General features: G+C 37.7%; 1 protein-coding gene across 6 annotated transcripts in view; it reads right to left on the minus strand.

Annotated features, from left to right (window-relative positions):
- Positions 1–15541, minus strand: part of CEP152 (centrosomal protein 152) — a 101902-nt gene that overhangs the window by 33021 nt on the left and 53340 nt on the right. For 4 of the 6 annotated variants that reach the window (XM_082387356.1, XM_082387357.1, XM_082387354.1 and 1 more), the window contains 7 exons: positions 15149–15344; positions 9709–9831; positions 9001–9110; positions 8123–8251; positions 7867–7999; positions 3657–3842; positions 1059–1340 (listed from right to left, as the gene is read on the minus strand). In XM_082387356.1, the coding sequence (XP_082243482.1) occupies positions 1059–1340; positions 3657–3842; positions 7867–7999; positions 8123–8251; positions 9001–9110; positions 9709–9831; positions 15149–15344 (1159 nt within the window). The remainder of the gene's footprint in view (positions 1–1058; positions 1341–3656; positions 3843–7866; positions 8000–8122; positions 8252–9000; positions 9111–9708; positions 9832–15148; positions 15345–15541) is intronic. The other 2 variants (XM_082387359.1, XM_082387358.1) reach the window with 1 other exon arrangement.

Raw genomic sequence — 15541 nt, forward strand, 5'->3', positions numbered from 1 at the left:
TATATTAAGGTCCAGGGACCTCTGAGGGCTAGAAACCCTGTCAGATGGTCTGTGAGGTCAAAACTATTTTCGAAAATTTGGACCTTATTTGTCTTTTTTTTACTCTCATTCTTTCATGTGTAAATAGTACGCTTCTCCAGAGGCTACATGCTGTATGATATGTCTCTTCTCTGACAGCCAATGGCAAGTATGAGCGAGGATTCTTGTTTTTTAAAAATTTCTTAGGTATTTTTCCAATACAGTAAAAAGACATACTACCAACACAGAAAAAGCTCTTTCGAGTCTTCAATTTTTAAAAGCATAAAGACATCCTGAGAACAAAAAATTCAAGAATCACTGTAATAGATAATATTGATAAAACAAATAACTCATCTTTATTCTGTTAACACAGAGCTATACTTTCCTCTGGATGACGTTTCTTGGAACCAAGTAACATGTTATAGTTTAGAGCCTTAAAACTGGCAAATTTTCTTGCTGTCAAGAATGAATTTGTGACTATAAAGTGAGGTTGATACTTCAATTCTGGCAAAAATGTAAGACTTGATGAATTATGAGGGTGATCTGGTTGTACATCTGTTACAGGGAGACAGGGGTTGGGATTTATAGACAAAGTCCCATTTGCAGGGGCATGCCTGCAGATTCAACTCTCAAGTCTCAACACAAATACTGTTATATACCTTATTCACTTTAAGCTTACTTATCTATAACTACCTTAGTGGAATATTTACTATAAAGTTAGATAAGAAAGATTCATAATTAACTTGTGCTTCATTCAGATGTAAAACCATCATCGTTAACCTCAGGCATCTTAATGTTTAGACGGACCTCAGAGGAGCAAACATTTTCGAAACTGAAAGTACTGAAAAACTGAGAGGTGACAGCTTTGTGACAGAAATATAATGAAAATTTTGGGAACAACATAAGATTGTTATCCTACCCTGGGGTGTACAAAATGTTTAAGTATAAAGTTATGAACAAGTTCAACGGTAGCACTTTACGGGTTTTCATGAGTAGGCAGGCAGTTCCAATAATTTTACTATAGGAAACCTGCCTATTACCTGTTTGGCAATATTTTCACAGTATTTGAGTTCCGATTCAACCTCAGGTTTCTTCAAGCCCCCCTTGATGGCTATTTCCTTCTCTTGCTCTAAATTTTGCTGGATTTTTCGCTTCTGCTCTTCTACCATGATTGCCATCTCTTTCTTGGCAATAACGTCAATGGTAGTTTCTTGGTCAGTTTGGCTGCAACAATCTGAGGTCTTCTTTTTCATTGCCTTTATAGTTTGATTCAATTTAGACTGCCACTCCTTTTCAAGCTGCTGAATAAGTTCTTGTTTGATCTGTTTTCAGAAGAAAAATCATATGAAAAGAAAAATATTCAAATAAGCAAAAACTAGAATTAATAGCTAGCCAGAAAAGCAACCACAGCAGTGTTTGAAAACCATCTAGACATTGTTGTAGTTATTATGTGAGGTTTAGAAATTTAGTCAATGAGAATATATTCAAGGAAATCCTGAAAGTTACTCTTTGACCTTATCTATGGGACATAAATCACATGGAAGAGTTAAGTATATTGCGTAAGGTCAGGCTATCTTGCTCTCAAGATGCGACCTTCTGGAAGCTTTGACATTGCCACTACAATGATGGCATGATAAAAAAAAACCAACAACAACAAAGAAAACTTCTACTATTAATATGTGATTTTCCATCAATACCAGGCTTTCCACAAAGCAGGCACTGGGTAAGCATAATTAATGAACCTAAAATTGAACAATCTAAAAAACATTTTTACTTATTTGGACACATTAGAATCTTGTTTCTTATGATATGAAATTGTACTCAGTCAACTGTGCGTTCAAGAGCAGGGCATTATTGGAAGGATGCCTTAGTGATTCTACTTTCAACAGTGTAGTGGGATGGACCCAAACATAATTAGTACTGGGCAAAACTGTGAAATAGCAAAATTTGCTTTTCCCTTTTCCTGTTTCCCACCTCCTGGGTATCCAGAGTTCTCAGACAGCTTCCCTGGCTACCACAGCCCCTGGCTGTATTGCTTCTCTCAAAAAGGTCATCTTGTGTGGCCCTTTTTGCTCTATGCTTTATGCTTTCCTGACAAAACACAAAAACATTAGCTGTCTCTCTCACCCCCCTGGTAAATAACTGGTTAGCAAATCCAACTAAAAAACAATTTGCAGCAATGTAAAAATAGGGGATTTGTTTTGTGTCATCCATATTTTTTTTTAAATAAATTTATTTATTTATTTTTGGCTACATTGGGTCTTCACTGCTGCACGCAGGCTTTCTCTAGTTGCGGCGAGCGGGGGCTACTCTTCGTTGTAGTGTGCGGGCTTCTCATTGCGGTGGCTTCTCTTGTTGCGGAGCACGGGCTCTAGGTGTGTGGGTTTCAGTAGTTGTGGCACACAGGCTCAGTAGTTGTGGCTCACAGGCTCTAGAGCACAGGCTCAGTAGTTGTGGCACACAGGCTTAGTTGCTCCACGGCATGTGGGATCTTCCCGGACCAGGGTTCGAACCTGTGTCCCCTGCATTGGCAGGCAGATTCTTAACCACTGCGCCACCAGGGAAGCCCCATTCATAATTTTTTTACAGATATATGGCTAGATATATTCCATAATATATACTTTTATGTTAAAAAATGACTAGTAAAAGAATTTCAGGTGCCAGCACTAGATTGATGAGATTTGGGGGAGAGGAGAGGAGATGAGTAGTAGGGAGGTCAAAAGACAGGACAATGGTCTATGATTCCATCTTGAAATAGCCCCAACCCCGATTAATAGCAATCTTGTGGTCAGAAGAACCTGGTTTGAGAACTTATTGCACTTCCAACTAAGTTTTTAAGATCGTAATTTGGTTCTTAATTTTCTTGGAAACTATGAGCATTTTCTAATCTCACTTGCTACTTAGGAAATAGAGGTAAAGTTTTGTGCTTCTAAGCCTACCCAGTCATTACTTCTTTCTTCCGGTCCACAGTGTAGAGGTTAATTATTTGTTAATTATATTGGTCTAGAGTTATCAGAATCATTTCACAATATGAAATTTGATCATGGTTTCATTTTTGAGGAATCAAAAAAAGTCCTCCTCAAAACCCATTATAGGGACTTCCCTGGTGGTGCAGTGGTTAAGAATCCGCCTGCCAATGCAGGAGACATGCGTTTGATCCTTGGTCCTGGAAGATCCCACATGCCACGGAGCCACTAAGCCCGTGTGCCACAACTACTGAGCCTGCGCTCTAGAGCCCATGCTCCACAACAAGAGAAGCCACCACAAAGAGAAGCCCGTGCACCGTAACAAAGAGTAGCCCCCGCTCGACACAACTAGAGAAAGCCAGCATGCAGCAACGAAGACCCAAGGCAACCAAAAATAAAATAAATAAATAAAAAATTTTTTTTAATTCTTAAAAAAAAAAAAAAAAAACAGCATTATATCCTGAATTGGGCTGAAGAGTCAAGAGGTAGGAAGTTTTAAAAAATAAAACTGGTGTGAGTAAGCTGCTAATAGCCCAATTCTGAGAAGTAAAATGAGTGATTATGTATGTACTTGGCAATTAAAAATAATGTCAGTTCAAGAAGAGCTGTCTCTCAACAGTTAATACCACATTTTTTAAAACATGATGACTAGAAAGAAATTTTAACCCACACCTCTTTCTGTTCCTTAACCCAGTGTGCTTTGGCTAACATCACTTCATTTTCAACCTCCTGTTTAATATCACTTTCTTGTTCTTTCAGCCACTTGTCCTTTTCCATCATAAGGGTATCTTGGTACTTTTCTTCAAGTTCCACCTGCAGTTTCCTTACATACTCTTCTCTTTCCTCCAATAGCTGTCTCTTTAAACAAAATTCAAATAAATATTTCATATGACACTAATATTCTCCAAGTCAAATTTATAAAATAATAGTTATATGCATGTAATAGACAACAGCAACAGAGACAAGTGATCTTCCTATATGCTAACCCAATCAGTTGAATAAATTGTCTTGTAAAAACCTGCCTACATCACAAATATTTGGACAAAAAATTTACAGATGGTTGTATTAAATGAAAAGGCATCTAATACAATAAATACATCCCTAGAGGACCAAATACTATTTTTAAAGGTGAAACTGACATTTATGTTTACACCCCACCCACAATGAGACGCATAATGTATCACAGCCCAGAAAAATTTATATTTCTGAAAGACGTGTATTCAGAGATAGGCCAAAAATTACTGTTCTATTCTAAAAGCTATGCATCCTTCAATAAAACCCAGATTGGTATGTGTTTTCATTATCAAAGATAAAAATTTTTTATCAAAACTAGCTGAAGCATTATCAAATAAGAACGTTCAAGTGTCAGTTAAAATTTAACAATTTGAACTATTCATATAATAGTCCCTATTTATTCTAGGAACCCAGTTGATCTGAAAACTCTAATAAACCTCTACTCAGGGATCAAAATTATCTATGAGAGTTTCTGTTTGAAAAATTTTTGAAATGGTTTTCTGGAGGTCCTATCAAGATGCTATGAGAAGAAACACACTGAAGCCCACAAACTACAATACCAAGGAAGTATACCTCACATAACTAATGCTACATGGCAACCAAGCCTTTTGCTCTGTGTCTCTTTGGCATTATTTCTGATTCCTGACTATCTGGTTGTCTGGATTTTTTTCCAGTTCATAGCTGACCTGGATTATTTCTGTCTTAATTGCTATCTGAGTCTTCTCCACCACTGGCACATGCCAAGAAGATAATATCCGTGTTTGTTCAGTGTTGCATGATTTTGGAAAACCTCCGGTGACTGAGGGACCCATTTCTGCAGTCAGGTCATGGGGAGTGCAGTTGTACTAAGATTATAGGACAGGTTCATCCACATGGCTGAGAAAGTTGTCCACTGTCACATCAAACATCATATATCACTGTTATTATTTTTGTTTGACTGTAGAAGGAATCCCCAAATTGTCTTATCTGTGTATGTCTGTCCTTTAGTTGTTGTTTCCATATGTATCTGCATTTCCTTTTGACCCGAAGAAGAAAACTGCTACCGATTTTCCGTGTGTTTGTATGTTTGTGAATATATTAGTTAGCTTAACTACATAGTAAACCAGACCACACAGAGACTCAGAACAACAAACACCGATTATTTCTCACGATTCTGTGGATCAGCTGGGCAGTGGTTCTGGTCTGAGTCCACTCAGCTGATTTCTGCAGACAACTGAGGCTACAATGGTCTAAGATGGTGACACTCACATGTCTGGTGGTGAGTTCAATGTCTGCCAGGATGATGCAGTGACTTGGTCACATGCGTCATCATCTAGCAGGTTATCCCGGATCCTTCACGTGGTGCTTGGTCAAAGGGTTCCTGAGAGTATCACGCTTGCAAGGACCAATGCATAATAGCTTTCTAAGTGTCTTTTTACATAATGTTAACTAATATCCCATTAGCCAAAGTCAGTCATTTGGCCAAGGTCAGATTCAAGGGATGAGAAACAGACTATCTGCAACTGAGAATAGCTACAAAGCCACATTGCAAGGAGACACACATTCAGGGATAGGAAGAATGTGTGGCCATTTTTGCAATCCACCACAGTGAGGAAAACCTTGCTTCCCGCTCTTCACAGAAGAAAAGCAATAAATTTATTGTCATAGGAATCTACCATTTGAACATACTACAGGAATATCTAATTCAAAAAGTCTTTATCACAGGAGGGAAGGAAATATTTGGATAGTTTTAAAATGTTTAAACTTGTTTTGCATGCCTCAGACAGTCAAAAAACTCTAAGGACTGACTTACCGTGTTTACAATTGTATAAACAAGCCTTAGTGCGTGTAGGAATGGCATTATGAATAGGAATATCGATCATCTTTGCTTTGTCTACAGATTCATAGCCTCTACTGATTACAACCCAGTTTGAAGGGTCCTGTGTTTATGACTTTATTCCCCCTTCTCTGAACAAGGCAGGTTAACATGTGAGGAAAGTCTCTGTGTTAAAATCTTTACAACTTGGAATTGAACTTGTAACTTAACCTGCAGCCTGTCTCAACAAGTGTTTCAGAAAAGAGCACATATGAAACAGGAAAATACAATCAGGGACTCTCGGCATTGCCTGTCTTGTAACAGGCTGTATCCAAACAAAGCTCCGGACCTGAAGATCAACCGCAGGGAAAAGGGCTTACGTCTTGCAAAGAAGGACTACCCTAACAGTTCCCTAGCTTGCTCGAGTTTAATAGGCTTATGAAGACTATTAAGCTTTATAAAGAGCTTGTATAAATCTAAATAAAAAACTAGAGAATTCCCAGAGGAGGAAGAAATTAAATTTTTCACGCTTTAAGTACACTGGCCCTTTAAGTGGGGGGATGGTTATAACTACAAGGGGATAGCACAAGGGAGTTTTTTAGGGTGATGAAACTATTCTGTTTCAATCCATACATGGGTTACAAATTTATAAAACTGGACACCAAATGAAAAAGAGTCAATTTTACTGTATGGCAATTTAAAAATTAAAAAAAAAAAAAAAAATTTAACCTGTAAGTTTTTTTGGAAGGGCCAAGCAGCAGTTTTAACTTTCCTTCTTGATCCAGTGCACAAGCATTCATGAGCCAAAATATCAGTCAGTAGCAGCTATTAACTGCAACTGACCAATTACGTGAGATTTAATTTTACAGCCAAATTGATTCTTTTAAAAGTACCAGGAAATATATTCCTGAAAAGAATGACCTCTTTGAGAGAATTGCTCTTATGTTCTTGCCAATTTATATATTTAAAGAAAGAAAGAAAAGAATCACACTAGATCTTCTCCCTATTTTAATTTTTTTAAACATTACTGAGCTAAGTCTTTAATTTCTAGGTAATTTAAGATCCCTTCTAACTTTCATACTGCCGGCACTAACTAAAACAGCTCCCCTTAGTTCTTTTTCCACTAGATGGTATGTATACATGGCATGTTTTTCTACCATATTAATCGATTCAAAAATAATCAAAATGTTAAGTGACCTGGATTCCTCATCTGCTCTTTAAGTCTGTGGTAGCAACAGTCACTATAACTTACTCAGAAACTTCACGTCACTATAACTTACTCAGAAACCTCTGTATATAGAACATTTACTCGAGCCTTTAAAAGGATTGTCTAATCTTGATGCAGGTGGCTTTCAAATTGTGGTCCGCAGGCTGGTCCCAAGGGGAAGGGAGAGGCAGACGTGCGTCTGGATGAGGCTTGGGCCAGGACGAGGAAGAAGACAGGAGGGGCAACTGTTTACCTGTGATTTCACTCCTGGACACTCACCAAGGGCAACTTGGAAGATTCAGGCAGGAGTAGAGAGGATACTGCAGCCCCTCCAGCTTCCCTGAACGACGAGAACTCCCTGGAAAGAGGTCACACTCACACCGACCTTCCTCTCCACAGCTCCACATCCCCACCTTCCTTAGCATGGGACCCAAGTTCAAACTCCTGCCCTGTTCCCCAGAATAAAAGGACGCTTAAGTCCTGACAGACATGGGTCAGAAGAAAACGTCCGTGCAGTGCGCACAGGACGGTATAGAATCACTTGGGCAGCAAACAGACACGCAAAACGAGGATCCCTGGGTTGCAGACTCAAAGTGACTCGGGTCCACCTTGCTTATTTTTAGAACTCTCTTCTGCCTCTTAGAATAAATCTATAAGGACGAATCACTTTCTCCTAGGGGTATGCCATTTTCTGCTAAGGCTTTAATAATCATTTCAATATTTACTGTACTTTGTGAGCTGAATTAGTGTGAATCAGCCAAACGTGAAGACTTCTACAGAAGGCTTCCCTGTTTCACAGGAGAGTGAGTGTACTGGTTTCGGTGAGAAATGAAATGAAGTGAACACAACACGAACTTGTCCTGTACCTTCTCTTCAGCCTGTTGCTCCTTTTCCATGGCCTTCCTGAGAGTTGCTTCTAGATTATCTTTCTCTCTGCACACTTCCAGGTAACATTCCTGCACGGCCGCCATCTCCTTATTCACCTTATCTAAGTCAGACCTTGGACACACAAAACCAGCAACTAAATACAAGGCTGCAGAACAGACAATTTTCCTCTAAACGAGGGAATAAGAGAATGTTGTCTCTACAGCTTCAGGGGCAGCTAAACTCTTTCATTCTCACCTAAGTTGCAAGCGAGCTCCCTCATAAACCTCAAAGAGCTGCCGCTTCTCCAAAGCATGCTTTACTAACAGGCTTTCACGTATTTGGGCTTTCATGGCTTCGTGGTGTTGCTGGTAAGTCCTCTCACACCTAGAAACAGACAGCAGACAGCGGAACCTAAGGCAGGGCCAGCACTACCAGAAACACCGAGACGAACTGGTTTCCCTCCCTTCCTTCCCACTCCCTCCTTCTAGTGCAAAGTACAGTTAAGGTCAGATTGGTCATGCCCAACCCAAAGTGGTAATAATTAGCTTTCAATAGATGATCTTATGAGAATCTTCAAAATTTTCTTTCTTCAAATGTTTCTAGAGAAAAATTAGAAAGCTGGACGAGAGAAATGCCCCAGTCCTTCAAACAGAGTATAATAGTCTGTGTTGAGAACTTCTGTTTATTAAAAAACTAATTGAAATAATAGAGGGTGTGGTTCCAAAATTCCAAATTATCTATATGAAACACAAATACTAAAGTAACCAACTCATGCGTAAGTTATGTTCCAAAAGTCTGTTTCCAAGTTCATGATTTCCTATTTAGAAGACATATTTCCTCCCACAGGTTTCTTCCTTATAAAAAATAGTTAAGCCATTAAGCTCTACTATTTCAATGAACTACAGTTTGGATGGTTCTGTAGAACTCAACTCACTAAATAACATTATTTCTATGGAAAATGTGTTCCAAATTCTAATTTGAGAAACCAAGGATTCATCTTCTCCAATTTATGATCTCAATAGGGAGGGTTCACACCATCTTTTCTCTCGAATCTTTTTTTGGGGGACGTTATCGGGAGAGAGAAGGGAAAGAGAGCCCAGAAGACAGACATCAGGCTTCTGTCTAGACCTCACCTATCCACAGCTTCTTGTTTATCATGGTCAAAATCTTGTACCATTTGTCTCATTTGATTGCATAAGTCTTGATTCGTATTTCTCAGTTTTTCTTCAGTTTCTTTAAGCTCCTAAATACAAGAGAATAAAGTATTTAGAGGAAATACCCATCATCTTTATTGACTAGTCTAATCTCATTTTCTGATATCCTCTGTGCTTTATCTCTTTCCCTATAACATTATTTGACATAATATCACTTTCATAATTCTATAAAAGTCTCTTCATGCCTTGTAAGAGTATAGATTCATTTATTTGTCAAGTAGTTTTCTGATAGGAGTAAAGGTTAAAATTCTGTATGTATTTTGAAATGTATGAAAACATTCAACCAGAGAAGTATTGGTTAACTGATGCTTTATGATAAATCTTAGAATACGATAATCTTCCCAACCATATAAATAAGCACGGTTTTACTTTCTGGTCAAGGGCTGCCTAAGGAGGAAAGAATACCTCTATTAGCCATGCTATTAGAGAAATACTGAATTCCTAGAAAATTAGAGGAATTCCAGAAAACTGGAATTATACTAACTTACCTTCTGATGAAAATACTACCCCATGACCAGCAGTAAAAGGAAATAACTGGACTAACTCATATTGCTTCTGTATTTTTGAAAAGTCCTTTGAATGAGGTCATGAGAATTCTCACGAAGTAGAGGAAAGTTTTTTAATCACCTGATTTTGTTGCTGTAAAACCTGAATTTCACTTTTAAGTCGCAGAATATCATCTTTGACAATCATATCGGAAGAGTCAGGCCATACTTGATTAGTTGGTTTTTCTGAGGTATCTGTTTTAGTCTAAATGTTGAAAAGAAGTCAGAAGTTTTTCAGGTTTATAAAAAATTTTAAGCACCAGTTTTGTAATAATTTCATACTTACAAAGAAATTGCAAAAACAGTACAAATAATTTCCATATACCTTTTATGACTGTCCCCCAATATAACCACGGTACAATTATCAAAACCAGGAAATTAACTAGGATGCAATACTATTACCCAATCCATAGACCTTATACAAAATTTTCCAGTTTTCCTCTAACATCCTTTTTCTGGTTCAGGATACAGTCTACAATTTCACGTTGCCTGCAGTTATCACGTCTCATTAGTCTCCTCCAATCTAAGACAGTTCTTCAGTCTTTGTCTTTCGAACCCATGACATTTTTGAAGAGTACCTATACTAATCATTTAGTTTTACTGACGTTACTTCGTTATTAAGTTCACGTTATGCATTTTGGGCATGAATGCCACAGAAGTGACGTGTGTGTGTTTTTAGGAGACATATGACATCAATATGTCTCATCACTGGTGACAATCAGCTGATGAAGGTCGAAGGTTCTGTCTGCAGCCATCTCCACTGTAAAGTTACTGTTTTGCAATTAATAGTAAGTATTAATATCTTATGGGGAGACACTTCGAGACTATGCAAACATTCTATTTCTCATCATACTCTCACCCACTAGGTTTAGCATCTATTCTATTTCTGTATTTAATCAGTGTTAACTCATACATTTTATTCAATAGGTACACAATGATGATACACTTTGGTAAACTGTTTCCAGAAAGTTCATACAAATGTATCCTGTCAGGTAGTGCAAGAGTCTGTCCAGCTCTCTTTGCCTCCAATGGCAGTGACTGTCTTTGAATGATTATTGTGTTGGATGGGGAAAAGGGTCTCCAACAATTTTTTCATTTGCATTTGTGGAACCTCTTACATGCCTTCATTGTTCATTTGTTTTTCACCTTTCCATATATATAACTTTGCATTTTCCTCTTACCATCTTATCCATTTTTATAAGTTCCTTGTTCATTGAAGAGGTCAAAGATTTTTTTTTTAATATCTACTCTATTTGACCTGTTGGTTTTATATTTACCTGAACTCTGAGCTCTCTTCTTCAATGTTTAAAGAATATTCTGTACCAAGGTTCATTCTACTCATTAGGGGAAAGGGAGGTATGCGTATCTCATTCCTACATGGGGTGACAGAACGCCAAGGCTTTGGCTCAGTCTTCCAATTCAGTCTTCACTTCCTTCAGAGAAGGAAGTTGCACTTTCCCTGGTTCACCTGCCATCATTTCCTAGAAGCCACTGCTACTGCCCCAGTCAGAAGAGAGAGGAGCTAAGAATACCTACCTTGTTAGCTTTGCTCCAGACTTGGGGGTATTAATGAGACTTTAAAGGATTTTACTGACTTATTAGAATGGCTTTCTTTTTTTTTTTTTTTTTAACTTAGCCTCTACTTTTTAAAGTTTACAATATTCATTTGTGCTTCCTTCCCCACTGGTGAGTTTCTATTACTAAGAATGAAAGTAACATCATACTGATACACTGAAAAAACGATCTTCATGGCTAGCTATTACACTCAATTTTGACATATTTTCACACTGCAGGCACATAGGGACTTGGTACTTGCAGTACTTGTTAGCACAAAACTCTTATGAAGATCTTTCAAAAGAGGACAATTTGAACGCTGCAATAAAACCTCTCTCCAAAGCTGGAATACTGAAGACATTATCTTCAACAAAACAAGAAATGGAATATACCAGCTCTCATACTATCTTCCTCATTTCTATGTCTCAAAAATTTCTAGCTAGGACCCTTCTGAGTTGGGTACTGAACATTGCCTATCAAGTCCCTTGGAATCAGAGCATGGCTTTAACCACAGCTTGTGGTAAGGTAACGATCTCTATTAAGTATCAGACACAGAAAAGCCTCTGTGTTTTATTTCTTAAGCTTACAAAAAATTCAGTGTAGATGTGGTCCCTGACTGATAGTAAGCCAGTCTGGTTTTCCTAAGGCCTTTGCCACATTCTACCTTAACGGCCCAGTTGCTCAACTGGAATGAACAGCATAGTATTTGATCCACCCCCAATCACTGTACAGTGCGATGTATGGGCAGACCCCTCACTTTCACCACATATTATCCTGGAAATGTCATAAAACAGCACTACTATGAATAGTCACATGACATGAAAGCAAAAAAACAGACTCTCTGTAATAACTTTAAATTGTTTTATATAAGATGGATAGAAACAGATATAAAATGTACTATGAGGTATGTATAAAGCAATAAATACATCAATACCTTTAAAACATTTATGAAAGAATCAGGCCAAATAAGATTACATAGTAAATATGTTTGCTGCCCTTCTTAATACATAGAAAGGCTTTAGGATTTTCATGGCCTAGTTCTCTTTAAAAAGGCATCCAGGGAAGTTTAAATTAATGTGTTCTTTCTCTTAACATCCCTGTAGCAAGCAAAGAAGTTCAGCATCATTTCATTAAGCTCGGGATTTGATGCTAGCTATGATCATTCTTTCTAAAAATCGATATTGAGACACTGAATGATTTTCACCTCATTAAAGATTTCAGAAAGACTGAGTTTATATAATATAAACTTCTAGCTTATTTGCTCCATCTTTTTACATACTTCTGCTCAAAGCCGAGATATCTCTTTCCACCTTCCCACCTGGATTTATCCTTCAGGACAGAGGTCAAATGTTCCCTCCTCACAGACTTCACTAGGGCTACCTTACCACCTCACTCCCACCCCCAAGCCCAGTTAGTTATGCCTTCTCAATAGCACTTTGTAATTAGCATAATTCTTATTACACAAAGTTATAACATGTCTATCTCCTTACAGATCTGTAGTACTGACTGTGGTAGCCATTAAGCACACATGGTTGTTGGGTACTTGAAATGTGACTTGTCCAAATAGAAATGTGCAATAAGGAGAAAATATGTGCCAGATTTCAAGGACTTAGCACATGCAAAAAATATATAAACCATCTCATTAATAATTTTATACTGATCACACATTGAGAAGATAATATTTTGTATATACTAGGTTAAATGAAATATATTATTAAAATCAATTTTACCTATTTTAATGGGACTACTAGATATTTTAAATTACATATGTGGCATCATTATATTTCCATTGGATAGTGAGGTTCTAGATTCTAAGTTCCTTCATGGAATGGCCATTGTTTCTTTCATCACTGAATCCCACAAGACCTTGCACAGAGTAGCTTAAAAAAAAAAAAAAAAAAAAAAGCTTAAACTGAATGATTTGCTTTTCCTCCACATACACCCCCAACCCTGCTTTCTGACTTCACAGACTAAATAGAAAGCTCCATTAGAAAAGATGTGGGAAACAGGAGGCAAAGGCCAAGTTTGATGGTGGCCATTTGCTAATTAGATGACTGTGAACTTGAGTGCTTATTTCAAGACCACCTGTTGATTAAATTACTACTTTCTCTCCCTCTTCCCCACCTAGGAAGTGGGTCAATATGTGTAGTAATTCAGCAAATATCTACTGAGCAAACACGTAGAGAATTATCAAGACAATACTCCCAAGAGATTCCTATATAATAAGGTGAGGCAGAACAGCCATAACCAGCAAGGGCTGAAGTCACACTTTAAGAAAAACCAAATGTAGACTGCTGAGAAATCACTAGGGCAAAAGGCTAGCTGGGCAAAAAGAGTATTCAAAGATGAGATAGTTCCCTTCGATCCACTGATGAAACAGACTATAGAGTATGGAGGCAAAGGGAAAGGCCTAAAACAACACAAGGAATAGCCACCAGCAATGGCCACACATGTGAAAGTGTATCTGTACAGCAAATGCCACTAGTGATTTCAATATAGAACAAAGAAAGCACCAAGATACCTAAGCTAAGGTTCAGACTCAAAATCAGGTTCCTACTCTTAGCACACTCTCACCAAAATGCTTATTAAACTAATCAACTCTAATCTAACGCAAGTTTTCATTCCCATCCTTTATAAGAAACATATGGAAAAAACTAAAACAGCTTGATTTAAAGATGTTAAATGTGCTGGGGGAAAGCACATTCTCCCATTTCTCATTTGGTTATTAACAATGAAATCAATGTGCTCATCAAATGTAGTTACTCGGAAGAAAGAACCAAACCGGGCAGGGCTTTCACAGTGAAAACACACTATTATTTCTGGAAAGCAAACTAGGCACGATTAAAATTCCATAATAATAAACACCAGAGAACATCTTGCACACTTTGCTTTAATAGGGCTGTTTTAATGAATACAACTCCTAGTTTAAGGATCAGGAGATAAAACAGTACCAAAGTAGGAAGTAAAATGTCATTTCCATCCAGGAGAAATAGGAATACACTACCTACATTCATTTTTCACCTTCCCTTTCCTCTTTGTTTCTAGGTCTTTCATGTATTACTTTCTACTGGGAATAGAAATGAGCTGGGATTTAGAAATAGGGAAGGATGAAAAAGGCAGCTGTTGAAGGAGGGCAACCCTAAAGATCTCTGATAGCACGATCTTGGAGAAATAACCTTGACCTATTAATTAGTCCAGTATTTTAGTTTCAGTTTGCCCAAAGACTGACTCTCACCTCAGAAGGGTCACAAATTCCTCCAGCTTCATTTTCCTCATCTGTAAAACAAGGATGCTAACTGAAGGATATAAAGGTGGATTTCAAGGACTCTGACATACCTGATTCCATACCTTTCCCACCTGTAACACCACCACCATAGAATTAATTTTTTTTTAATATAGAATGACTATTATTTTAAGAACAGGGGCCAGAGAAATCTCAGACAAAATGCTAGAGGATTTCACTGTGGAGAATTTAACTAGATTTTAAAGCACTGTTGGTACAAGGCAATCTTGAGGAAGTGCAGACACCTTGTTACGTAGAATGCTTCCTTGGATTTGTGGTTAAGGAATTTTACCTAATTGGCATCTCATTTACTAGGTGCCAAGAGTAACCAGAAGGTATATTCCTTTAAGTGGCATTTCTTTCTTTAAACTTTACTTATAAAAAAAGTCAAATGGGGAATCCCCTGGCGGTCCGGTGGTTAGGACTCCGAGCTACCACTGCAGGGGTCGCAGGTTCGATCCCTGGTCGGGGAACTAAGATCCCACAGGCTGCGTGGCGTGACCAAAAATAAAATAAAATAAAAGTCATTTGTAAAATAAATAAATAAATAAAACATTCTGCCTTAAAAAAAAAAAAAAAAGTCAAATGAATCCCTGAAAGACAAAAGTTCAATTTAAATGTGAAAACTGTAAGCGTTTTCTTTATTAAGTCTTGAAAAACGGCATTTTAGCTTTATAAACTCTACCTCGATGCTTTTTTCATCCTTCTCCACTTGGAGATCTTCGATTTTCTTATGACAGTCTTTGAGATCGTTTTGTAACTGAGACACCAGATGACGCTTCACGGAGTTGCTACCCAGCAAACGCTGCACCTCTGCTTTCAGTTTCAGAATGACCTCATCTTTGGAAAGCTCTTCAGCTGGGTCTTCCTGCTGTACAATGCTAATGGAAAAATTATCATATTTAATGTTAAATCAAGTAACAAATCAAGCACGGCTATTCCTTAAAAGCAACTAGCTGCAGTGGTAACCATGTTTTGTAACCCATACAACTATATACTGGTATTTCAAAAACAATTTTAAGTTTTGTCATACACAGGATATTACCTTTGACACATCCCCATATACAGAAATAAGTTC

The sequence above is a fragment of the Balaenoptera borealis genome (genome assembly GCF_965194805.1).
Source record: "Balaenoptera borealis genome assembly, chromosome: 3".
Lineage (NCBI taxonomy): Eukaryota > Metazoa > Chordata > Mammalia > Artiodactyla > Balaenopteridae > Balaenoptera > Balaenoptera borealis.